Source organism: Cupressus sempervirens, chromosome 10 (assembly GCF_028749045.1).
Source record: "Cupressus sempervirens isolate cs-2001-9-10 chromosome 10, ASM2874904v1, whole genome shotgun sequence".
In the NCBI taxonomy this organism is placed as follows: domain Eukaryota; kingdom Viridiplantae; phylum Streptophyta; class Pinopsida; order Cupressales; family Cupressaceae; genus Cupressus; species Cupressus sempervirens.
In genome coordinates, this window is record NC_143127.1 from 210,949,127 (window position 1) to 210,975,607 (window position 26,481).

Sequence of the window (26,481 nt, forward strand, 5' to 3'; positions counted from 1 at the left end):
CTTAAGGGGCTTTCTAATGAATGGTTCATAAGGCACAACACTTGGTGAAGGTTTTGCAAATGGGGTTGCAAGCTTTGGGTTTAACTATGGAGGAAACTCCGTAGTTAAGCGCGCTCAGGCTGGAGTAGTACTGGGATGGGTGACCTCCCGGGAAGTCCCGGTGCTTCACCCCTGTGAGCATCACCTAGATCCAATGAGTGCTAAGTGTTCCATTTATTCTCGTGAGAAATGGATTCATGTTGAATCACTACTCATGAAATATGGGTCATCGAGTTTGACTCAAAATCACACAATTAAATCCTGATATTCATATCACAATTTGACTAGTTGTGGAAATTATCTCCTACTTATCAATTGATGAGCTTAAGGGGCTTTCTAATGAATGGTTCATAAGGCACAACACTTGGTGTAGGTTTTGCAAATGGGGTTGCAAGCTTTGGGTTTAACTATGGAGGAAACTCCGTAGTTAAGCGCGCTCAGGCTGGAGTAGTACTGGGATGGGTGACCTCCCGGGAAGTCCCGGTGCTTCACCCCTGTGAGCATCACCTAGATCCAATGAGTGCTAAGTGTTCCATTTATTCTCGTGAGAGATGGATTCATGTTGAATCACTGCTCATGAAATATAGGTCATCGAGTTTGACTCAAAATCACACAGTTAAATCCTGATATTCATATCACAATTTGACTAGCTGTGGAAATTATCTCCTACTTATCAATTGATGAGCTTAAGGGGCTTTCTAATGAATGGTTCATAAGGCACAACACTTGGTGAAGGTTTTGCAAATGGGGTTGCAAGCTTTGGGTTTAACTATGGAGGAAACTTCGTAGTTAAGCGCGCTCAGGCTGGAGTAGTACTGGGATGGGTGACCTCCCGGGAAGTCCCGATGCTTCACCCCTGTGAGCATCACCTAGATCCAATGAGTGCTAAGTGTTCCATTTATTCTCGTGAGAGATGGATTCATGTTGAATCACTACTCATGAAATATAGGTCATCGAGTTTGACTCAAAATCACACAGTTAAATCCTGATATTCATATCACAATTTGACTAGCTGTGGAAATTATCTCCTACTTATCAATTGATGAGCTTAAGGGGCTTTCTAATGAATGGTTCATAAGGCACAACACTTGGTGAAGGTTTTGCAAGTGGGGTTGCAAGCTTTGGGTTTAACTATGAAGGAAACTCCGTAATTAAGCGCGCTCAGGCTGGAGTAGTACTGGGATGGGTGACCTCCCGGGAAGTCCCGGTGCTTCACCCCTGTGAGCATCACCTAGATCCAATGAGTGCTAAGTGTTCCATTTATTCTCGTGAGAGATGGATTCATGTTGAATCACTACTCATGAAAGATGGGTCATCGAGTTTGACTCAAGATCACACAGTTAAATCCTGATATTCATATCACAATTTGACTAGCTGTGAAAATTATCTCCTACTTATCAATTGATGAGCTTAAGGGGCTTTCTAATGAATGGTTCATAAGGCACAACACTTGGTGAAGGTTTTGCAAATGGGGTTGCAAGCTTTGGGCTTAACTATGGAGGAAACTCTGTAGTTAAGCGCGCTCAGGCTGGAGTAGTACTGGGATGGGTGACCTCCCGGGAAGTCCCGGTGCTTCACCCCTGTGAGCATCACCTAGATCCAATGAGTGCTAAGTGTTCCATTTATTCTCGTGAGAGATGGATTCATGTTGAATCACTACTCATGAAATATGGGTCATCGAGTTTGACTCAAAATCACACAGTTAAATCTTGATATTCATATCACAAATATAGACATTTTAACTCTTTTAAATTGTCAATTTCCAAAAATTATTTTTTATATAGCTCAATTTCATATTTATTTTAATTTTAATTTATATATAAGTTTAAATTAGAATTTAGTTTCTTTTATTTTGACATATCTAAACCAATGCTTTTAATAGATTTATTGTTTATTTTTTATTTTTATATATAATTTTTATTATATTGATATTTTTAATTTATACTTTAAAATACGTAATACTAATTTTGTATCAATTTTAATAAAGTTCAAATTGTTTAGCTTTGTATATTATCAACTTTATTTATGATAAGTATGTTTGGTTTTTTTAAAGCATAAATGTTATTTTTAAATTAATTTATATTTATTTATTTTTATGCATTAGATTTAAGCTTAAGAATATTGTCCACCTTCTTCAATTAGATGAATTTATCGCTTAAACAAGATATATCAAACAATTTCATCATTAAAATTAATCAATTCAACTCTTTTTTTTTTAAATTATATAATTTTATCTATATCTTATATATAATTAGTTCATAAATATCTTTGGTCTCATAAATGTTCTTTACGATGTCATCTAATTTTAATTTACCATGACACTATAATATTTATTTATATATTCTTTTACTATTTTAATTAATATATATCATTGCAGTTATATAATTTAATAATATACTGACTATACTCTATAATTTAATTTAGCTTACCACTATAATATTCTATTTGTCATTACTATTTATTTGTTATTTTATTAAACTAAATACATTATATTTTAACCAAAACCTACTTCAATCAACCATAAAATCATGAAGGCAGGAACTTTGGCGCTTGCACCCCTTGTTAATTTTTGTTATTGTTTACATTAACATGTTTTAATTTTTAAATGTATTACTAACTTGAGTTTAATATGTTCTTAGGTTGCTGAAACCCACTTTGCCTCTCACACAATCCTCATGAGACGACTTGTGAAGGTAAAAGAAGCATTGAAAACAATGGTCAGTAGCCCCCAATGGGGCATTTGGAAGAATTCCAATACAACAAGGGCCATAAATGTGAGAAGAATGATACTAGATGAGGATTGGTGGGGTCTTGTGAGTTATGTGTTGGAAATCACCGATCCAATAATGGCAATGTTTTGCTTCGCAGACAGTGATGAGTCATGCCTTGGGGACATTTATGATTCCATGGATAGTATGCTGGAAAAAATTAAAATGGTAAGTTTTACGCTCGTTTACAACAATTTGCATTTTTTATTTGAGAGATATCTAAATTCTAAAGTTTAAATTGACATATTCACTAATTATAATTATTATTCATATTTCATATCCTAGGTCATACGAAAGAGGGAGAATGATCCTAAGAACACCCTTTACAAGGTGGAAAAAATTGTTCATCATCAATGGAACAAGATGACCACACCTTTGCACCTCCTTGCATATGCGCTATCCCCGAGGTACTGTAGTTCTTATCAAATGTTTGTGCTTATTTTATCCAATGTTTGTGTTATTGATATTTGATAGTGTTCAATTGTCTTTTGTTATCCCCAGGTACTATAGTGCAGAGGTACTTCACCTTCCAGGTAGAGTGCTAACATTTAGAGATGCAGAGGTTGCAAATAGGTATAAGAAGGCACTAGCTAAGATATTCCAAGATCCAGAGATTGGGGCAATTGTGAGGAGTGAATTTGTTGCCTTCAACTCAGGTGAGGATTTCCTCCCTATTGCCATAGCAAACCGAAGCAGGATGGGTGCCATCAAATGGTGGTACCTTCATGGGCAAGCCTTCATGTACCTCCAACCTCTTGCCATAAAGGTCCTATTCCAAGTAAGTTTGTAAAATTAAGCTTAAGGTTAACACTCTCAATTCCTTGAATTTATTATTTAATTTATTTATCTTGATTGTTGTATTGATAATTTTTAATTTCTCTTTAGGTTGCTAGCTTTTCTACAACTGAGCGGAATTGGAGTACTTACTCCTTTATCCACTTAGTCAAACGCAACCGGTTGGCTCCAAAAAAATCAAAAGACCTTGTGTTCTGTCAAAACAATTTGCAATTGTTGTCACGAAGGATCCTAAGTACAAGAAGGGCCTGAAAAGCTTTGGGATGTAGCACCCGAGACTCCTAATTTAGATATGACCATCCGGTATCTTGCTAGATCCACTTTGATTGATGTGGATGATGAGGAGGAGGATTATGAGTTAGCAATCCCCTCTACTAGTACAACTGGTGGTTTGGGTTCCTCTATTGATACAGATGCAATACTTGCAGCTCATCAGTACCCCTCTGATGCGAATTTTCTTGAAAATCCATTTGATGATTAAATCAAAAACTTTTAGTCTTGACTCTCGACTCTTTTATGAGTAAATCATGTTACAAACTTTAAGTTTAATGATCTATATTTTGAATGTTACAAACTTTCACTTCCAGTAATTCAATGTGAATGTGTTGATTTTCTTTATAATCATGAAAATAGATTAATTATCAATGTCATTGATCAAGTATACTAGATTCATAGATGCATACTATGAAATGATTTAGTTTTAGAATAATGTATATTTCTCTTATTTTTTAGTATATATATATATATATATATATATATATATATATATATGTATGTATATATATATGTATGTATATATATATATATATATATATATATATATGCACGAATCCTCCACGAATCATAATTGGGAAAAAAAAAATCCTCGAATCCACGGATCCAATTCCGTGCCCGAATCGGATTCATGTCACGAATCGGCAACTGTGGCAAAAACGTGTTCTTAGGAAGCACAAACATGGAGATTTCTCAAAAACGGGTTTCTTTAAGGCAAATCCATGCTCTTGGAGACAAAATGCACCTTTTGGGTGCATATGCCTATTTTAAAAATTCAAAAATGGCTCCCTTAGCAAAAACGCACCTTTTGGGTGCTATTACATATTTTGAAAATTCACTCACAAAGTAAAATGCACCTTTTGGGTGCCTATGCATGTTTTGAAAATATGCTCTTCAAGGCAAAACGCACCTTTTGGGTGCATATGCATGTTTTGAAAATACATGTAATTGCATGTCTTAAGTGTTTTCAAAGCATTTTCATTCAAAATTGCATCTTTTGGGTACAATTGCATATTTTAATGAAAATGTGCTTATAGACATGTTATGCACAACTTAAGTGATGAATTAAGCACATGTCAATTTAATTTTTGAATAAATATTACTCAAATGGATCATAAACAGTACTTACAATATAATTAATATAGTATATGCAAATATCATTTTAAAAGTATTATTTACTAGAGAATTTGATTTCAAATTCAAAAATTAAATCAAACTATATAGTCAATATAGTCACTTAAGTGAAAAATCAAAAAGTAGCTCAGCTTAAAAATATAACATAAAGTGCACTATAGTTACTTCAGCTAAAAAATTAAAAGAATAAAGTAACTTAAAATCATAACATAAAGTGAGTTATGTTATATTTTTCAAAAAGTGAATGTAAACTTAAAAATATAACATGATATTTTTAATTCATGCAGTTGCATCGAAAAGGTCCAATTTTTGGGCACTAAAATGGTCATATCTTTTGATTGCCAACTCCGATTAAGCCCTGAGATATACCGAATGGAAGGGAAAACTGAAAGCAATGACTTGAGCAAAACCAAAGAACCAGAAACCAACAAACACATGTTCAAAAACAAGAAAAATGACATTGAAGGCCTCAAAAATCAAGCATAGGCTCGACAAATAGAAAAATGAAAAAAACTTGACAAAAGCCTTCAATAAAAGGATCCATTATATCAATTGGCACCAATTAAATAATGAACTAAACTCGGGGAAATGTAAAACTAAGTTGAAAAGGTTTCGCACTATTACCTACATGTTGTGGTGACAAAATGCAGGACAACAATGTCAAAGGAAAGTTACAATGTCTGGTATTACCATTTTCTTGTAAGTTTGAATCCATTGAATCCAAATCTTATATACAAGGAAGACAACATTCCAAATAGCTCTTTATATGACTTCTACAAACTATTCAATAAGATTACCATTGGGTTGAACATAAAGTAAAATCCAATTGAGATAATACATTTTAAATGGTGACTAAACTGCAAAAGGAATGTTATTTTATTAAAAGTTAAGCATAATTTATGAAAAGTATGATTGGAAGTTATAAAAAGTGGTTGAAGGGGCTCATTTAGATATCTCATTGCAAGTTTGGACAGAGTGCAACTCCAACAAAATTCAAAGTGGCCACTGTTTTCAGTAAGTAAACCCCAAGAACTGAATTCATACCAACAATTCATCACAACTAAGCAAGTTGTCAAGCTCACTTTGGTAACTATGATAACCATGTTTTCCCCCAAACTTAATTAACGTGAGAGCGTGTGTGGGATCTAAAACCCTCCTGCAGGGCTTCAAGTGTTGATCCCCCTAGTGAGGTCTGAGGGGCAGAACCTACGAAAGAGGTCATTGGTCAATGGCCCTTGAGCAAAAATTGCCTATAAAAGAGTTGCCCAACAAATTTTGTAAAACACCAATAATGCTTGGTAGATGGGTGATTGTGGATGTCAAAAGCCAAATGATTGTAATTTGTACTTTATTGGGTAGTAGGAGAAAGTGGGCAGTTGTCTCTTTGTGGATGTAGCCACATTGAGTGAGTAACATTAAATCTGTGTGTTATTGTGAATCGTTGTTTTTGTGCTTTATTCCACATTACAAGAATGTTTATTGCTTCAGTCTCTCTAAATCCTAACAAAAGGTGCAGATAGCATTAGATGCAATTAATTAATATATTTTTTGATTTTTTGAGACTGTATTATCTGCATTTGTTCTTAATTTGAACTTTAGAAGAAAAAAAGGATTTAAAAAATATTTGTTTTCTTTGAATATATAATTTTTTTACAAAAAGTTTTAATAAATATCTCAAATTTTCATTCTTTTTAATCTTTTTTTTTATATAGGTATTGGGCCAAAGCCTAGATTAGTTATTATTATTTGTTGAAATTAATTATACTTACGTGTTAAGCTCAAGGAGACTCAAATCGAAGACCTCCCAGATGTTCACAAGTTACCATTGTGTTGTAGGCTCTTGCCTTCAAACTTTCTAATTTTAATTAAACACTTGGTAAACAGGGTTTTTTTAAATTGTACCTTATTTTAGCCCTAGAGATGCAAATCCTCCAATATCACAAATCGCAGTCAAAAGAGAACAGAGGGCAGTGTATGCCCATGTTCCACTCGCTTTTGCAATGATTTTGCTTCCACAATGGTCACTTTTCTAAGATTACGATGTAGCTCCAGATATTTGTGATATTAGAATTTCGTGAATTTTACTTTTCCACTCTTGTCATCTGCAACTTTTATCACTCACAATGCTGGGTTTGGTGATTATTCATTTCACGATTGATATTCTGTGATTCTGAGTTTTTTAACGCTGCTGTTTGCATAATGTTTCCTTTCATTTAAATATCTTATGGTTGAGACTAGGATAGGTAGCAATACAAAATAAACACAAATTTTGACCCACAACTTCATATGCATAGGCACATGGTTCTTAATTGTTCTGACTAAATTCAACATATGAGTGACCTGTATATTATTTAGATGCAAAAATATACACATTATAATAAATGGTCCCAAACAGTAAACCAATGAACTACTCATCCAACCAACTTATGTTATTATAGGCACATGAATTGTCATAGCTCTGATACCAAATCAAACTTATGAGAACAGTGAGCAGTCTCATATTGAGAGGATGCAAAAATATAAGCATGAGAATAATGGTTCCAAAGAGCAAACATGTAATGTCCCTTCCTTGGGCAGTCTAGATTACAGCTGACGCTAGCCTATAATAAGAAGCTTAGAATGGAGCTTTACAAGCCATTCCAGACAGTTTGACGTAGTCTCCTAATTTCTCGGAAGGATCTTTATTTTTTAGGAGGTGACTCAGAGATGGTCCAAGAAGCATCAAGAGCCTTTTCGGATGATTCGACAGTCTCCTAAATTTTAGGAGGTGGTACTATTATTTAGGAGGGGACTGGGAGTGGCCCTACTATATTTAGACATCGGCCTTGGACTAGCACCACCACACAGTTTTCAATTCAAAGTTCAGGTGATGATTTCAAGAATAAAACGGAATATTGAAGTTATGACATTAATGTTCTAAATAAATTAATAAAATAAACATCTAATATAGTTACTTTATGTTATTTTAACTACGGAATCAATAAGAGGACAACCATGGTACATGATGCCTAGAGAGGCTTAAATTAAGTTGTTTTAAAAACAAATTATTATTAATAATTATTGATAAGGGAGTCATTAGGGCTTCAAATTTGATGAGGAGAAATATGTTTGTAAAAAAATGCTTAATTAAATAAAGTGGAACCCCTAAAAGGACTCATTAGGGTTTGGAGTCAATAAAGTAACATGAAGAGGCATCATTTATCATTCAACATTCATTTTCACAGCAGCGATTTGGAAGTCTTAAGAAAGAGTTTCAGCAGCAAGACAGACTTCTGGGAATGAAAACTCCCTTGAGATTGAAAGGTTAGACAAAAACCCAACATTTGTTGGAAAATGAATTCACTCAAAAATCATCATTGAGCACATTGATATCATTCTTTGGGTGATATCAGTGGATCAGTCATTGTGGAAGCAGGCTTTAAGGAAGCAGATTACAAATCAGGTTATTTGAGCAGCATATATTCCATATTTATTACACAAGCTGTCTGCCATACCATTCCATTCAGCACTCACAATCAATAGCTAGCTCGATGTAGGGTTTAAGAGCTATTACCAGGCAGAGAACTGTAGTATTAAGACTGCGGTAGCAGATCAGATTGGAAGAGCTGCTTCTGTGCAAGAAATCATACTGTTCTATGTCCTTTAGGCTGTCACAGAAAATCTCAGATCTGTGCCAAAATTTGTACATGTTCTTGAGCTTTGAAGTCAATAAAAAATTAGTAAATTATTGTTTTAGCTGTACCTTTCAATCTGTAATTGCATTTTTAGTTCGTACTCCTTTCTTATCAAAAATATCAGCAAAACCCTAAAACAGTCAGAATATTGCAGAAAAACACAATTAAAATTATCAGAATAACTTTGATCAGATCTTGGAGGGGATCTTTCAAAACCAATCAACTAACTACCCAACTAAATTATGTTTATTTTATTATTAACATAACTATTCCAATATGTATTACAACTATCATACTATGTAATAGTATAGCACTATATTACAATGTTATGAACATGGTGAATTAATGCAAGGATTTTTATTGATGTTGCAATATCAGATCCGTCTGTGAGTTGTTACATCAGGCCTGTCTGTCAGCATTCGAAAAGTGCCACTTTGTTGGAACACAGGCCCACATAGGATCCAGTTCTAGTGGGAATTTCATACTTGTAGATAAATTGAAAAGACATTTAATCAGAAAGGAAAAAAAAAGAAACCTCCAAATGACCAAAAAGCTATAAAATAAGGGATGAGTGACCACATTTCTGGATTTTATTTGGACTACTTCATTGGTGGGCAGAATTGGTTTTACATAAATGGAGGAGAAAAGTTGGAAGGTTAAATGAAGGAAACTTAGAACAGTTTTATTCAATTTTCTAAAAGGTTTCTTCATATTTTCCAGAAGAATAGTATACTAGTCAAATATATTTAATTTCTACAATGGGGATTTAGATCTGTGTGATGTTTATTGTCTCTAGGCATAAAAGGGCCATATTTAATTTCTGCTCTCCAGAATTCCAATGTAATTTCCATAATTGAAAAAAATGGTTAAGAAAAGAAAACGTGAACATGTTAAACCACAAAATGGAGTTTCATTTGTTATTAAATTATATTTACACAATACCATGGGAGATGTATAAATGAGACCAACCCATTCATGTTCCAAAAATGACATAAACTTCATCCAAGAAATAACAAATATTTAAACATACTACCTACCTGCCCATGTTCAAAGAGTGCCAAGGCCTTCCCACATACTTCATCCAGTTCGTCTCTTGTCATTAGCCCTTGATCAACTATCTGAAACACGAGAAAAAGAAAAGATAAATGATTTGACAGGATGATAGCCAAGCTTTACTTAAGCCATACAAGAAAATTGTGCAAGGTTCAAATCTCCAAAGGCGTGTTTGCAAAAAAGCTCTATCAGCTTGATTGAACGAAATCAAATAAAATGTAACATGCTGAGTAGAGATACAATGCATTCAGAATTCATAATCAGAATAAAATAGTAACCACTATCATTCTTATATCATTCTTTTTTCTAACACTGGAATAGTACAAAAAATTATTAAGCATACCAAACTACAAAAACCCAAAAAAAAAACAATATCAAATATCAAAATCAAAATAGTGAAGTATGCGCTTAAAGAAATTCAAGAAAAGACATAAGATAACTTTAACATTTGTAATACATTTAGTAACAACCTTTTATTTTTGCAAAGTAAGTTAGTGTAACACAGGAACTCGAACCCCCCTCCCAAACCTCAAAGTACCCATCCCCGAGACGTCCCCACAATGGCCGAGTACTTGCGTACCCAAGTACCCCCACCTCCGCCATTCCACAACCATGCTGCCGCTAGAATGGGTACTTGGATTTCTACTTGAACTTTGAATTTTTATTGTTATTATTGGGTATGTAATATGTTACTATGTTGAATGTTCAATGATTCTAGTTCATGTTGCAATTTTGCCATGTTCAAGTATTTTAATTTGGTATGTTTTACTGAAACTTCATTTCATAACAACCATTTCAAGTTCTATATATATATATACTATGCAACACCCCTCCTTGCCCCGTTCTCCCCTTGCCGTCGTCCCCCCACTGTCCCGAAAATGAGGTCCATTTTCCCCTTGTCCTAGAAACTCATACCGGCATCCCAACGTACCCCAATTTTAGTGTAACATTGAAAGTAAAGTTCGTGAGATAGATAAGATAAGATAATGATATTAATGTCCAACAAGAGATCAACAAGGGTCTAAGAGAATGAAAGATACAACAGTGCAGAGAAGAATAAACCAACAGGAGCGCCAAACGGCGTCCAAGGAAAAAGCACTAAACAGAAAAGAGAGATAAAGGGTAACAACAAGAAGAGAGAGAGAGAGAGAGAGAGAGAAGGATCATCAATCCTTTCTCGGTACAAAGAAATCTTGCACAAATGGATAAGGCATAGGACGAGTAAGGGTCAGGGCTCGACTCCATCTTTGTCTATGTGTAGCGGTAGGGATAGGGTGGTGTTGTCTGACAAACCCACGCCAGGGTCTGACCAATCTGATGTGTGCGGAGATGGGTGTATGCGGTCGTTTCATGCCCCTGGATGTGGGCATGGATGAAAAGAAGTCAATGATGAGCTGATCCGAGGTCTAGCTCTAAGGAAACAAGAACTGTAAAGTGTGGTCTTTTAGCTAGGAGGTCTCCTGGAAGTAGAAAGCTAAACACCATTGGTCAGAGTAACTGAAAAAGGCCAAGAGGGATCTGCAATATCTGAATAGGCAATGGAACCTGCCTCTGATCTCATAGTAGATGGGGCACCTGAAAATAAAGTGGGTCTCAATCTCTGTCTTAGATATGGTGCAAAGGCGGCACACTCGTTCCTCTCTAGACAAGTGGTGATCAATCTGGCAACAAAGTCGGTGGGATCCAACTCTAAAAGACCCCAAGGCGATGCGGACGGCACAGCTTCAGCATCGACTCAAGTACGAGGGACTAACAATAATACCATCGTGGGTCTCTAGAAAGTGCTCCCAGTATAAAGCCATCCGAGGGCGTAAACCACCAGGAGGGCTGATCCTAGTCGTGGAGATGAACTACCTATAAATGTCGAGCCTGACGTGTCCATTCAACTCCTGTCGTGAGGGGAGGAGATGGATGGGGGCGTCCGAGGAGAACTAGTATGGCGGAAGATGATCGATGTCAATCCCGATTGAGCTCAGTAAGATAGTAGCTTGGGTATACCACGAACGAGCCCTAGTCATCCCCGTCGAACTGGCAATGTCCACAAAGGAACAATAAGCAAGGTACGAGTATCTATGTTGGCCCTCAGTCAAGTCCACAAAGCCTTTGAGACTGTGAATGGACCAAATCAAGTCGAAATGGCGCTAAGCCGGAAAGGGTGGTCCCTGAACTCGGCCAAAACAATACTGTAGGGAGTGTAATAGTGGCAACGGATAATCTGGCAGAGAAGAAGGGCTTGCACCTACTCAATCGAGGCCCAATCTGAGTCAAGAAGAGACGGTCCCCAAACCACAACATCATAAAGAACAGTGGGTCTAACCAGAGAGTCCAAGAGAGATAACTTGGACTTAATGTCCTGGAAGTGGTGTCAGAAGCACTGTCTCTCTAAGAGGATGAGGGAGCCCATGCCCTTGGCCACTCTAGGAAGGTGGGTCAGTTTCATGCTAAAACGGGGACCAAAGAACTTGACCCCGAGATAAGTGTATGAGGAGACAATCTCAATCTGCTGACCCTAGAAGCTGAAGTGAAGATGTGAAGTCTTCATACAATTCAAGACCATGACCCGAGTCTTGCTCAAGTTCACCACCAGCTGACACTGGTCACAAAATGAGGCCAATCCATCAATAAGCCTCTGGAGCCCCTCCTAAGAAGAGGCCAGAAGGACCACATCATCTGCGAACAAGAGAATGGAGATTAGAATCTGGTGCAAGTAACAGTCGTCTTCGAGGAGTGAAACCTCGCAGAGGGAGGCCTCAAGCTCATCAATATAGATGTCGAATAACGTAGGGGAGAGTGGACAGCCCTGCTTCACCCCGATTGTGTTGTGGATCGGATCTGAAAATCCCTTCGGAATCCCGAACCTACCAACTACTGTCTCATAGAGTCTCATATCTGCAGTACCAATGTCTCTTAGTCTCTGAAAGAGAACCCCCAATGCACCGAGTCAAAAGCCTTACGAAAGTCTACGAAACAATAGTAGACTTTCGCGGTACAATGTCAGGTCTCCTCAATGATAACCCGCAAGGTCAAAATGTGATCCATTTTTATGGATTTTCCCACCCCCAACACAACAAATACTATTCAATTCTAAGACCAGAAATGAAGATAAGCAGCAAAACAAAAATAATGTACTATAAGACAACAATGGACACAACGAATTATCCTGTAAAAAACCTTCCAACTTGAGGGAGAAATACCCAGCCACAAATATATCACTTATCTTTATTACGAGAGAGAGGCAGATTTACAATTTTGACGAAACACTAGACCAAACTAAGTCAATGAATAATCCTATGTTTACCATGTGGGGTAAATAGATTTAATGCATACAGACAATAACAAAAACATGTAACAGCAGTGTTCCTTTTATTATTCGCATATGCCAAAGACATTACATTATGCTGATGATGATGATTACAATGATCTCGGAGGGTGTATATATACTTCCCGCCAAACCTTCCCGAAGGGGTCCGTCGGCTACATGACAATGCTAATCTATCCATTGGCTACACAATGTTTACTGATAACATCAATCCATCAGCTACACATTATCTACCGACGACATCCTATTTATCAACACCATGAAATAAAGAATTCCTTCTTGAAGAATATAAAGCTCGTCTTGATCCTTCATTGTTTTGAGAATGAAGAGTTATCCTCTTACATGCAAAGATGACATTACAAAGTTATGTGACATATGCATTGATACCAACAAAGAATTCCCTCAAAGTTTACAGGTCCAAGTCTGTATCAAAAAGACTTATGGAATGTTGACCCCCACCCTCTCTGTGGATAAGGACTTCAGTGTATGTATATAGGAACATATATAGTAATTAATGATTGTGTGTGTCTATGTGTGTGTGTGTGTGTGTGTGTGTGTGTATCTGATTATTATTATTACATTGTATATTTATTATATTTGTATTACTTATATATATTTATATGAGAACATAAAAGTCCTTTATTCTTAATAGGATATATACATATCCAATACAAATATGCTACAAAGAGATTCAATCTCTTTCATATTTCTTCTAGAAGAGTATTCATAATGATTCTCCTTCTTTGATGGTCTGAAGATATATGATTGTCTCTCCTTTAAATTTCTTTGTTATTCTTTCTATTCCATGATACCCAATGCAATGATTCAAATCCCTTCTTGTACCTTAAGTGAAGAATGAAGGCTCACTTGGTAAAGCATGCCTCTCCATACTTGATAAACATTAAATCGTTTTGATTTTAATATTACATGCTGCATCATTATTCTTATGTTTAGTTGTTCTTGATCCATATGTAATGGGTGGGTTATCGCTATCACGCCATTGCATAATATATCCTTCCCTTTATTGATTAATCTGATTATCTTATGTTATAATTAGTCATTATTGATAACTATTTGCTAAATTGTATTTCATGTTAGTTTGGGTTTACATGCTAAACGTATTGTCATAGGGGATTGTTGACAAAAGACTAAATTAATTATGGTAACCTTGTATCCATCGATGCTAATTATGTTGGCGTTAATCTCATTCCCAATGGTCGTCATGTTTATAGAAATACATAGATTGTTTTAGAATTATATAGCTTCTAACAATCAATACTATCAACTCTTTTATTATCGATACAATTATGGCCTATTGTTCATGTTGATGCTTCACTAGTAACGGATGGTTGTGTAATGCTGACCAGGTCGCTGTTTAAATAGACTCATAATTACTGATTTCGATATTTAATATCCATGCTGACTTAGTTGTAATATTTCCCGCTATCTCATGTTGAATGTCAAGGATGTTGACTAGGCTTCTTTAGTTGTTGATTTCATGCCTTCCTCTAACCATCGATATGTTTGGTTATTATTGTTATTAAGATCTAAGGAATGTTGGTGAGAATGCAATCAAATCCATCCATTAGCGGTATCGTTAATGAGCCTAATTTTTTCTGGTTGTTGACTTTAGATTATAATTGTAATGAATGATGATAGTTTGTATGTAATGGTTGTTTGGGCAGTGATGATAATTACTTATTATCATTTGTTATTTATTAATTAATAATTATTTGTCTATTAGGCATTAACCTACATCACAACTGTAAATTGTGAGCCTCTCATATGGGAGGTCTTTGGTTCAAGTCTACATGAGCTTAAGAAATAATAATTAGTCTCAACAAATAATAAGAATTAATTACTATAGGCTTTGACACATTCCCCATCAAAAAAGAAAATTATTAATTTATAGTTGTTTACTTAATATATATTTTATTGAGATATTTAATTAACTATTTAATTATTAAATAATTAATATATCTTTTAGTTAAGTACTTAAGTTTATCTATTTATTAAATACTTTATTATATATAGGGAAAAAATTATTAATTTATAGTTGTTTACTTAATATATATTTTATTGAGATATTTAATTAACTATTTAATTATTAAATAATTAATATATCTTTTAGTTAAGTACTTAAGTTTATCTATTTATTAAATACTTTATTATATATAGGGATATCACAGTCCTACTCTCCCCAAAATTGTCTGTCCTCAAGCAATTACTTATTTCTCATTATTTGATAGTGACAAATGGTAACTTAAGTCTTCTCTCAGTCCCTCAAGTGATAATCTTTCGTTGTAAATACTGATGTAACTCAAATATTAATCACTATATGTTGAGCTCACTCTAGGTATTCTTACTAAAGGGAACATAGAAAATAAGATATTAGAAAAGAAGATATGATAGCAATACAGTAAATATTAAAACGTAAAAAGGAGATGTTATGACCCATCACTGGTAAACACGTGGGTTACATTAAAGGGGCTAACAAGCCAAGCATTGAAACACATACCTTGATATGGCATTTGGTCAAACCATAAGCCTTGAGGTACAAATGTCAAGTCCCTAACATTATGTAAATTACTCAAGAATATTTTATTTTATAAAAAAGAACACTGCAGTGTATGGGAATATTATAATATGAGGCAAGCATGTGAAGTTTATATAACATAAACAATTTAATAAAATCATTAAATATTTGCAATTGGAATCCAGTGTTCTTTATTAATAAATTAATCATATGAGATCTCAAACTAGTGGATCTAGTACCACTTCTAAGCCCTTATAGGATAGGGAGTTTGTGAGGGGAGTGGTGGAGTAATTCGATCACAAGTTGGGAGAGTCCTAAAATAGAGATACCACTTGTAGACTGTTTATGTGCCTTGGTCATGGTAATTCTTCCATCCTATGTTTGAGTTAGTAAGAAGAGAGGGATCTACATAGTTTGAGATATCTAAGATTAGGTAAAGCCTTTGTTCATTTTCCAAATGGCATGCTTCAATATTGAAACCTATTTATGGTTAGGCTCGTTCATGGGCCTTGTTAGTAAACAGTTTTGTCCTTCCAAAATTAAATACAAAGAATGACTCCAAATGCCCAAATAGAAGAACAACTGCCACTAACGGTTGGAAATACTATCATGAGATTGATAGCTTTCCTCTGAATTGAGAGGTACAGCTCCCTCTTAGAAAGATATTCAAAGAATTTTAATAGCTGGTTATGCCTTTTACCAGAAGACACCAACGCTTTCTAACATCCACTCATCAACATGAGATGAACGTGATTATAAGGTTAATAAGTTGATAATGAGAGAAAAACCAGCAAATAGCCATAGGACTATCTACCAAGTCTTTCACATTGCAGAGAAAATTGGGAGAGAGAAAGCTGTAAACATCTTTATGCAAAAGTGTGAATACATAACCATAAGATTACATTTATCACATCTGACATAATAATAAAGAACTGCATCTAAAACAGAAATAAAAGGACTCCAAAATCCTTTCAGATCAGAAACACAAATGTATATGATTGTAAAATCTAACACACTTATGTCCCTCTTTATTTCAGAGACATGATAAAACAATAATAGTACTGTTCAATCCCCTTATCACAGTCAATCTGCATAAAATTAAACTGCTCCCTCTGTTACAAAATAGAAATCTCTTCTCCCTGTAGCAGCAGTTATAGAACTCCTCCACAGAAAAAGAAGAACCCTTCTCTTATTATTCTCTGTACTATTTATCTTCTCTTTCTGTCCATTCTTTTTCAGTTTGAATAACCGTTTCTTGAAACTGCTCCCAACCTTTCATATTCCATTGTCCATTATTGAGTAACAGTGATGTATCAAAGAAAATAAACATAATGTTTAATAAACATTATGATATTGCTTACATTCGTCCAAACTCCTCTTATGGACACCTGTCACTACAAAAATGAATTGCATGTGCATGTTGGATAGGTGACGTATGCTGGTTACAGATTGCAATCATAATCCTGTAACTGTCATTAATATACTGCCGCACTCAAATAGTCATTACTTTTGATCCGTTAGGAATCTTGCAAAACGGCTTGGAGAGGATTTAGAAAACTAGGTTTCCTCAAACATATCTGAAATTCAGCTCAATCCAATGGTTGGATTAAAATCTGTGAGCCCCGCAACATGACTGTTTTTCTGACTGTAGAATATTTGCATTTGCTGGTATGTTGACAAACCCGCATACAGTCCATCATAACTTTTGACTTTGACCAAATTTTGAAGATCGCTTTAGTGAAGATTTAGAAAACTTGATTTTCTACAACATATCAAAAATTGAGCAAAATCCGACAGTGGGATAAAAAGTTATGCTCCTCGGATTGTGATTGTTATTTTAATGCAGACAGAAATCTGTAGTTACAGGCTGTATTAAAACTGACAACAATATATACACCAATACCTGCACTTGAATCTCATGTTGGAATTTACTTACTGTACATCTCGTTATCCACCACCACCTTCTAACCTTAGATCTTGGACTTCGAACCTTGAAACAAGATCCGAGCTTGATTTTGAATTTGAGCTACAAATTCCAACTGCTGAATCTAGGCCATTGATCTGTGAACTACATATTTGAAACTATCCATGAGCTTTGAACTTAAGAATGGTGGATTCTTTTCAAGCTTCACCATTTCAAATACAATTTTGAAGCTCCCAATCTTGATTGAATCATAATGATTCTCGAACTTCTAACTGCCAAGGCTGAAACTCAAACTTTGAACTAACACTGCACTTTGCACCAACTCCAACATGAACTTGAAGTCGAAGTTGAACTGACACGAAACTTCAACTTCAACTTCAACCTCCCCATATGTGAGTAGGAATGCTGATGAATAGGAGAATGACTGGCCTGATTTTAACATTTTGTGCTAATGACAGAACTTGAAGTTGAACTTGAACTGGCTAGAAGATTCAACTTCGACTTCGACACTCGAAAGTATATTATGGAATCATTGAACTTGAAGTTGAACTGACCCGAAGGTTCAACTTCAACTTCAACTTGGGCACTCCCATGACTTAAATGTTTGACGTTAAGGCTGAAAAAATATATAAGTGTAACAGGCCTTAAAGAGTTAATCATTTTCTTGATATTAATGTGTGGCTCAAAATGGATGGAACCCTTGGAGAGGGGTGGCTAAAGGTGAATTTTGATGGGGTTTCCAAAGGAAACCCAGGAAGGTGTGCAATAGGTTGTGTAATTTGAGATGCTCAGGTCAATATTTTGATTTAGGCATGAACTTGCTCTCGGATGGAACAAATAATGTGGTAGAATGTTTGGCGGTCATTTTTGCACTTCAGTTGGCTAAGAAATGTGGGGGAAGAAAGATTGTTTTCTAGGGCTGTAAGGCCTCGCCCCAACCCATCGTAGCATACTTGATACATTATCATTTTGATACTCATGACTTGATATGTCAGGACACTATTTGATGCACTGAACATTATTATGCTATTTTATGATGTGTGATGCTTTACTTTTAGATATTTTATTTCGTCATTTAATGCTTTATGAACATGTATAATGATGAAGTAAATGAATATAGAACTAACACTTTGATTATGCAATTTTTAATGGTCAAAAATATGAGTAGAATGAGATAAACAACTGATTATTAGAAAGATGGATGTTTTAAATTTATATGATTTTCCTAATACGTAATTTACATATATGCATATGATTTCTTGAACTACTGATGCGTGCAACGAGTGTGCAGGATAGTTAGCCAGGAAACCTAATGGAAAGATGGAACTGAACCCCTTGCTAATTTTTGCTAATTTGCATTGTCTTCTTTTTTTAAAGTTGTTAAATGGTTTTACCATTTTCTCCTAGCTTTTGATAGGTTCCTATTAAGTCTTTAAGGCTTAAAAACATTAAATTTAAGTACCCTAGGGGTAAGGGTATGGGTTGGGAGTATTTTCCACCCCCCTAGCCTCTTTGGTTGACTTTTAAGGTCACTCAAAAACTCTACTTTTGGTTGATTGCGAAAATTGATTGCCTCCCTCATGAGTTGGTGACTCAAACCTTAACTTGAGGTTTACCTAATGTCTAATTGAGTTAGGATCATATTTAGATGCATTTTTGGAGAATTTTTGGGTGGTTACCCAGTTTCTAATTTTATTGAAGTTTTCAAGATTGAAGGAAAGGAAGGAAAAGCTCTTCTCAACTTGTTCATTTTACCATAACCCTATTGTGAAGGTAGGAGTTCTTCACTCTTTTGTTCATGTTCTTCATATTGTTCATGCTTTGATTTATGCGTAAGGCATTGTGTTGTTCATTATATTGCTTGTATGTCTGTTGAGTTTGTTTGAGAGGGATCTAAACTTGTCCTTGGATGTTTTTCTTATGTTTTGCTTTGAATTTTGAGGGGATTGTATGGGGTTGTTTTGGCATTACTCACCCTTGGATAGGGAAGAAGTGGCCATGTACGAAGGAAGGGCTTTAGTTGGACCTCAATAGTGTAGAGTCTTTTCTCATGATGAGAAGAAGGAAAGAGGGTAGTGTGTTATGGGCCCCTACTTTTCATCACATATCATGTTTTGAAAATTTGAATTCTTGAAGAAGAGAAGGAATGAAAATCCTTGTTGTATTGGCCTCGAAAGGGCATTCGTGGAAGAACGGAAGTTCTCAAGTTTTAGCCTTGAAAGGGCTATGTTATGGTATGGTGATTGACGTCTCCTATTGGAAAAATCCACCTCCCCCTAATATGGTTCAATGTTGAACCTATTGTGCAAAACCGGAATGGGGATGCATGCTTGAATTGTTCTTCATATTATGTTGTTTTACCTCCGGGTCAGTTCTCGTCTTCTCCATGATTCCCTTGATACATTGAAGATATTCGAAAGGATCTCTTGTGAAGGACCTAGAAGAGAATTCATTTGAATTGTAACATTATGTAAAAATATATTTTAATTTTGATGTATTGGCAAAGATGTCGGGTTTTATTACTGGTTCTTTCCCAATGGAACCTTGAACCAGGTTGATTAATAGAGAGAAAAGATTGAGAAAACCTCCTTGCATTGTATCTTATGTTGTTTCAATTTATGCATATGTGTGTGGAAAAATAGATTAAATGATGATGTTTTCAAATTATGCAATCTTCAAGTTTCAAATATGTTAAAAGGAAAAGAAATTTGGTTATGTTGAAATTTACAATCCAACTTCATATGTACTAGGAGAAAACTAATAATCCTACATTGTGGATAAACAAATTCATCACTTTCCTTGTTAAACTATGTAAGTGGCAAAATCAAATTAGATTAAAAAAAATACATCTCCTTGTGCCAACTAAGTGATTGTAAAATCCAATTCGAGAGAAAGCATACATCCTGGTTATAAGGTCAATTGAAAAACATAAGTTGAAAAAAAAAAGAAATATATATATATATATATATATATATATACCCTTGTATTAAAATGTATGACCAAAGAAAAACATGTCTCAAAACAAAAGGAGTTTATGCAAGTTTAAAAGATATCAATCAAACACAAGATAACACTTAGAAAATCAGGCCTTGAAAATAAAAATATTCACCCCCCAAGAGAAATTTGCTCTCTGGAATTTGTATGGGGATACAAAATTTAATCCCATTGTCAAAAGAGCATATTCCCCTCTTGATTCCCTTTAAATAAAAAAATCTTTTATCAAATTCCTCATTTATAGAAATAAATAAAGTTGGGATTAAAGCAATATTTATATTTTAGAAATACCCTCTTTTTCTATTAACTCACCTAATAAACTTTAAATCATTATTGCACCACCCTTTCCTTTGTTCTTAACTGCACCCCACTCATCCTACCCAGGCGTGGTCAAGGCTTCCTTCATTACTTCACGCAAATCAAGCCTCCCTCATGCCCAAATCCTTTGTGTCAGAGGTACCTGCGAATGTCATGTGAGGGCAAGTTGAAATACACTTGTTTTTTAAAACTTAATGAATTTGGGCTATCAAGTCATCTAGCAATAAATGGTAATATGAAGCTTGTCTTTATTTTGTTTTAAAACCATTGTTCCTTGCCATGCAAAACCCTCAACCAAAGAAACCTTTGGTTCACGTGCCCCATGGCCAGGCTGTCCTAATAGTCTTGTCAAATTTGGGATTAGTGCAAGTTTGGTTGAATAGGTTTATGAATGTTGTTATTAGAATGTTTAGTTGGTGTTTTAAGTAAGTTGTTTTGTTTTTTTTTATAAGTTTTTTTTTAAAATTTAAGTAGTTATAATTTAAGAATAGTTAAATTTATGTTGGTTTAAATTTAGTTAGTTTAGGTATTGAAAGAATATTAGTTAGTTTAGTTGTTAATAAATTTAATTTGTATGTCTTAGAGTATGAATTAGTTTTTAGTTAAATGCATTATTTATTAAGTAATATCATTAAGGATAACATATTATGTTTTATGGCATTATTTTATTATTATTATTTTCTTGTCTAAATATAAGGATAAAGGAAATCAATTTAAATAAATGGAGAATTTATTGATTATGTTTTAATTAACTATTGATTATCTAATATTAGCCTAGATTTAAAGAATATTGTTTAGATTAGATTTATATTATTTAAATGGACATTCGAATCAATTAATCTTATAGGTTAAATGATAATTTGCTTAATCGAAGTTTTAATGATTAATGTTAGTAGAATTTAAATTAATTATAAATAATCATGTGATAGGTCTCTTAATTAATTAAATTTAGTTTATTTGAATTAATTAATTGATTTTATCAAATGAACGTTTAAGTTTAGCAACCTAATGCTACATGGTAATTTTATCTAGAGTGGTAGTCTCACAGTATTGTTAGGAGATCTTATATCCATCTTGTAATGTACCCTAGTCTTATCTGAATTTTAAACATATCGAACTCTAGCAAATTAATTTTTAATTATATATGTTAAAAAAAAAAAAAAAAATTGTGTGTTTTGCCCTATATTTTGGGCATGACAAGGGCGATTCCCAAATAGTTGTCAATGGGATAGTTGGAGGCAATATGGAGTCATGGTTTTTGGACAAATATATTAGAAGGATCAAAAGGCTATTGGAGGAGTTTGAAGAGTTTAAAGTTATTCATGTTCTGAGAGGGGAATGTCATAGCAGACAAAATGGCCAATGTTGGTCTTAGTTACATGATCGAATTGAGATGGTTGAGGACTTTAGGCAAATAGATTTAAATCTTAACTAACATGGTCTTAGCATTTGAAAAGAGCAACATTTGTTGGTGCAATCAGAGTGATGATCAAACGCATAGGATGCCTAGAAGGAAAGATTTAAAAAGGTGATAGATAGCATGTGCAATGACATTGGAGGCAAGGAGAGTATTTGAATATGATTGTATTGCGTCATGTCTTGTGATGCAAGGAAAGGTTGTGGAACTTTCTAGATTGGGCAGAAGATTTTTTAAGGCCCGCATCCAATTTGTCCTTATTGGTGACATTAAAAGTTTGAATAATGGTAGATTGTATAAAATGGAGGTGAATAACTATTTGCAGACGCCGAAAAAGAAGTAGACATCAGGTCGTCATGGTCAAATTTCTTAGAGTGTAATGGGCACCCCTGAATGTCCCAAAAAACTAAACCAAATTGCTGAAAGGAATTATGTCAAACAGTTTGCATTCAACCTCTTATTTCTCCGTTTAATGTTTTAAACCCCTTATAACTCCGAAAATCAAACGTTTATTTGTTTGTTGTGTTTTGTGCATGGAATTGGTATCATACAACATAAACAAGAAAGAAACTACAATGAACTGCTGCCAATAAAATGTTATTTTCAGAATTCATAAAACCAAATACATGGCAGATTTATCAACTCACTAATTACTTCAGCATTATTGACATAATACTCCAGCCCATGCTTTCGAACTTGCTGCTACAGTGCCGCGTGAATAGTGCCATGTGAATAGTGTCACGTGAATAGTGCCGCGTGAATAGTGTTGCGTGAATAGTGTCGCATGAACAGTGCTGCTACAGTACTTTGTCCTCCAATCAGTCCACTACCTTCGTAATATCATTCCCTCAAAGCGGCATAAGCGTCGGACAAGTAGTGAAGAAGATATGAGCAAAATACCAAATCTGCCTGTAGCTGGAAATGCAACTAAACTGTCTAATAATGAAGCCGATAACAAAGAATTCCAAAGGCCAAACCCCAAGGGAATGACGTCTAGAATGTTACAAGAGAGGATAAACGTCCTCAAATGCCAAGAACGGAGCTGCAACTCACACACCAATTTCTTCTCATATTCAACCTGTCTAATGAAGCCACAAATGCTTCCTTTTATTCTATTTCCAAGGGTCCGCTCAAGTCATATGGGCAATGTGGGATAAAAGATGTGTAATATATAAAACATATATTAAAATACCCCTTATGTCTCCCTTGAGTACACATCCCCATAAAATAAATATTAAAGTAACACTTTAATATTTTACAATTAAATTAGACGTTACTTTAATAAAACTTCAGGCATTAAAATGTATTAGCAATCGCACTCCGAATAGTGCGAGTGATAGCTCATCGAAAAGCTCTCACCGAGGAGTATCAAATCCAATCACCAAAATTGACCTACACTGTGTCTTGCCGACTTACTAAAAATAGTTAAGTATGCCTGAAACTGAGTAAATCAACTTCGTTTTGGCCCAAACTGGAAATGACTAGGCCAAAACACTCCAGGATCCCATTAAACCCTTCGTTAGCCCTCGGGACCATGTAGAACAAGGCTAACGCACACACACTTGGTCAACTGCTAAAATGGGGACATTACATAGAGACAGCTAGCGGAGGTCTTTAAGCTGATTTCTACCACATTCTATGGAATCTTTTTGGGACAAAATATATTAGCAAGGACTTTCGTCCAAAGACAAACATCGACATCTCTTCTCTCTTTTGGGCTTAGGCATTTCTTCTCTCCGAGAGTAAGGCTGAAGTGGAGGACGATTGACACTTTTGTAGAGTCAGTCTAGCATGGTGGGGTGTTGAGATGGTTAAAGATGGTCAAAATTGGAGAAAGTTTTTGCACTAACAAAGGACTATGGAGGTGGGTCAAGGAAGCCAAGGATAGAGTTCAGCCTTTCATAGTTTTCAGCTCGTTGGTGCTTGTTGTCCAACGTGTGGGGGAAGCTTGTAGAGTTTGGGTGAAGTTATTACATTTTATCGAGTATTAGGAAGAGGAGAAGGAAGCGAAAGCACACCCCGAGCAAGATTGGAGAAAAGAAGCAACATGGGTACTCATTAGTGGCACAACCAGAGTCAGTGTTGGCTATAAAAAAAGGGAAAGTGGGGACGGTGGGAGGGATAATGGTTAATGAATCCAAGGAAGATATGGTGTGCCATTGCGGGCACAGTGACTGATCCTCTATTGTTCTTTGTTTGTAAAATCTAGTGCCCATTTTCATTAATAGAGCTAGTACGCTTATGTCTTAGCCATGGTAGATGTATGTCATGTTGTCAAGGTTTGGTATGGGGTTGGGGATTTTGGTGTGGCTACAATGGAAGGGCTTATGGTTACATTTGGCTTTTAGGCCTTTTAGCAATGTAAAATTTTATGCTATAGTATTAATAAAATCAATATCACTTATCAAAAAAAGACATTTATGGCTAATATTTTTAGAAATTGAATTGTGATGAATTTCAACTTTAAAGGTTGTTTATATATATATATATATATATATATATATATATATATATATATATATATATATATATATATATATATATATATATATCTTATACTTAATTCATGTTTTCTAGGTCAAAGTAGAAATAATTAAGGGGTCATTTAACTAGCCTCTCATTGGTGGTAAGAGTGCCTTCCGAAGTAAGTCAGTGATTGAAAGCACTTAACTTCAATTGATATGCAATCTTTGCTTTTGCATTCATTTGATGGGATTGAAGAGGAGATATTGATTTTAAAACCATTTATATGTCCCCTAGAAGATAGCACTAGGTAGGTGGAATCACTGATCAAGCTATATCTAGTAGAGTTCAAGTCACCCATGATTCCTTTCATTCATAGTTAGGAGTAGAAGTAGCATAAGTTAAGTTTAAGGTGAAGAGGTGTAAAGATCAGCACTATATTTCATTGCACATTGTGAAGCCAAATCTTTAGAAGTGCAAGAGTCGATATCAATTGAATGAATAGCATAAGTCCCCTAAATGATTACCAGCATCACATCATTCAACTGAGTATCCACGATTAATGGAACATTTAAGTCATTGCACGATCTTACATTGCAAGCTTAATGTGAGGGATGATCTTATATCAAGAGAGGATTGAGTATTCAATGTTTCACATTAAAACATTGAGTATTTGATTATGCATGTTGTAGTGGAAGACTAACAAAAATGCTCTTTCTCTCAAGATTTCAAATCTTAATGTATTGTTGCATAGCGTAGCAAAGACAATACCTGTGAGGGTTGAAGTAAAAGGTGTAGATGATGTCCCCTACATCAAGTGAATAAAGACGCTTGCCCTCAACAAGGTTCTCGAGCATAGTAATCCCATCCTTCCCACCACTAGCACAAAGTGACCCATTAGGCAAGTCGGCAAAAGTGTCCATATATCCTCCATGGCCTACAAGCATGTTCTTTGGCATAAAATTGTTGAGCTTCCAGACCTTTATAGTGTGATCCCATGATCCAAACACAATAGTGGATTAGCCGAAGAGGGACCAAAACATACACAACTAATCCAATTAATATGTCCACCAGCACTGGTCTGAATAGTATACTTGAACCCACCCAAAGTGTTCCAGAGCTTGATTATACGATCCCGCAAGGTTAGTATAATATGACAATTGGTAATGGAGAATGCCACACCGAGAACATCATTGGAATTCCCCACAATGCACCAAGAAGTGAGACCCGTGTTTAATACCATACCCATAGCTCACCGTCCCGCAATTCCAAAAGTGGTAAATGTCAATCAAATGAGATCACCACGTCTTATACGAAGTGCAAGTGGCATATCAGGTGACGCCATAGGTAGTATCCTTGGTTAGCTGCTATAGGAGAATGGATTTGTCACACGAGATGGAGATGGCCATGTCTGAATTATCGATAGGCATCGCAATGGCCATCACCTGCTCAAAGTGCCCCTACATTGTGTCGTGTAGCACTAATGCTTACCTCATTAATGATTCATCATTGCCTCTTCTTGCTTTTGCTATTTGTTTGAATCTAATACTTAAACCTTCTCTTAACCCATGCTAAATTTTCATGTCAAAGATGAAGATAAGCAGCAAAACAAAAGTAGTGTACAAGTAGACAACAATGGACACAATGAATTATCCTATGGAAAACCCTCCAACTTGAGGGAGAAAAACCCAACCACAAATATATCACCTATCTTTATTAAAAGAGCAAAAGAAAAATTTATAATTTTGGCCAAACGCAAGGCCAAACTCAATCA

At 35.1% G+C, this 26,481-nt stretch overlaps 1 protein-coding gene and 1 pseudogene across 2 annotated transcripts in view; both read right to left on the reverse strand.

Moving 5' to 3' along the window:
- The window catches only part of PUR7 (purin 7), a 201,257-nt gene that overhangs the window by 88,773 nt on the left and 86,003 nt on the right, over positions 1-26,481 (reverse strand). For both annotated transcript variants that reach the window (XM_089804169.1, XM_089804168.1), the window contains exon 6: positions 9,721-9,801. In XM_089804169.1, coding sequence (XP_089660295.1) covers positions 9,721-9,801 — 81 coding nt within the window. The remainder of the gene's footprint in view (positions 1-9,720; positions 9,802-26,481) is intronic.
- LOC149533380 (small ribosomal subunit protein RACK1 pseudogene) lies at positions 12,378-26,203 on the reverse strand (annotated as a pseudogene).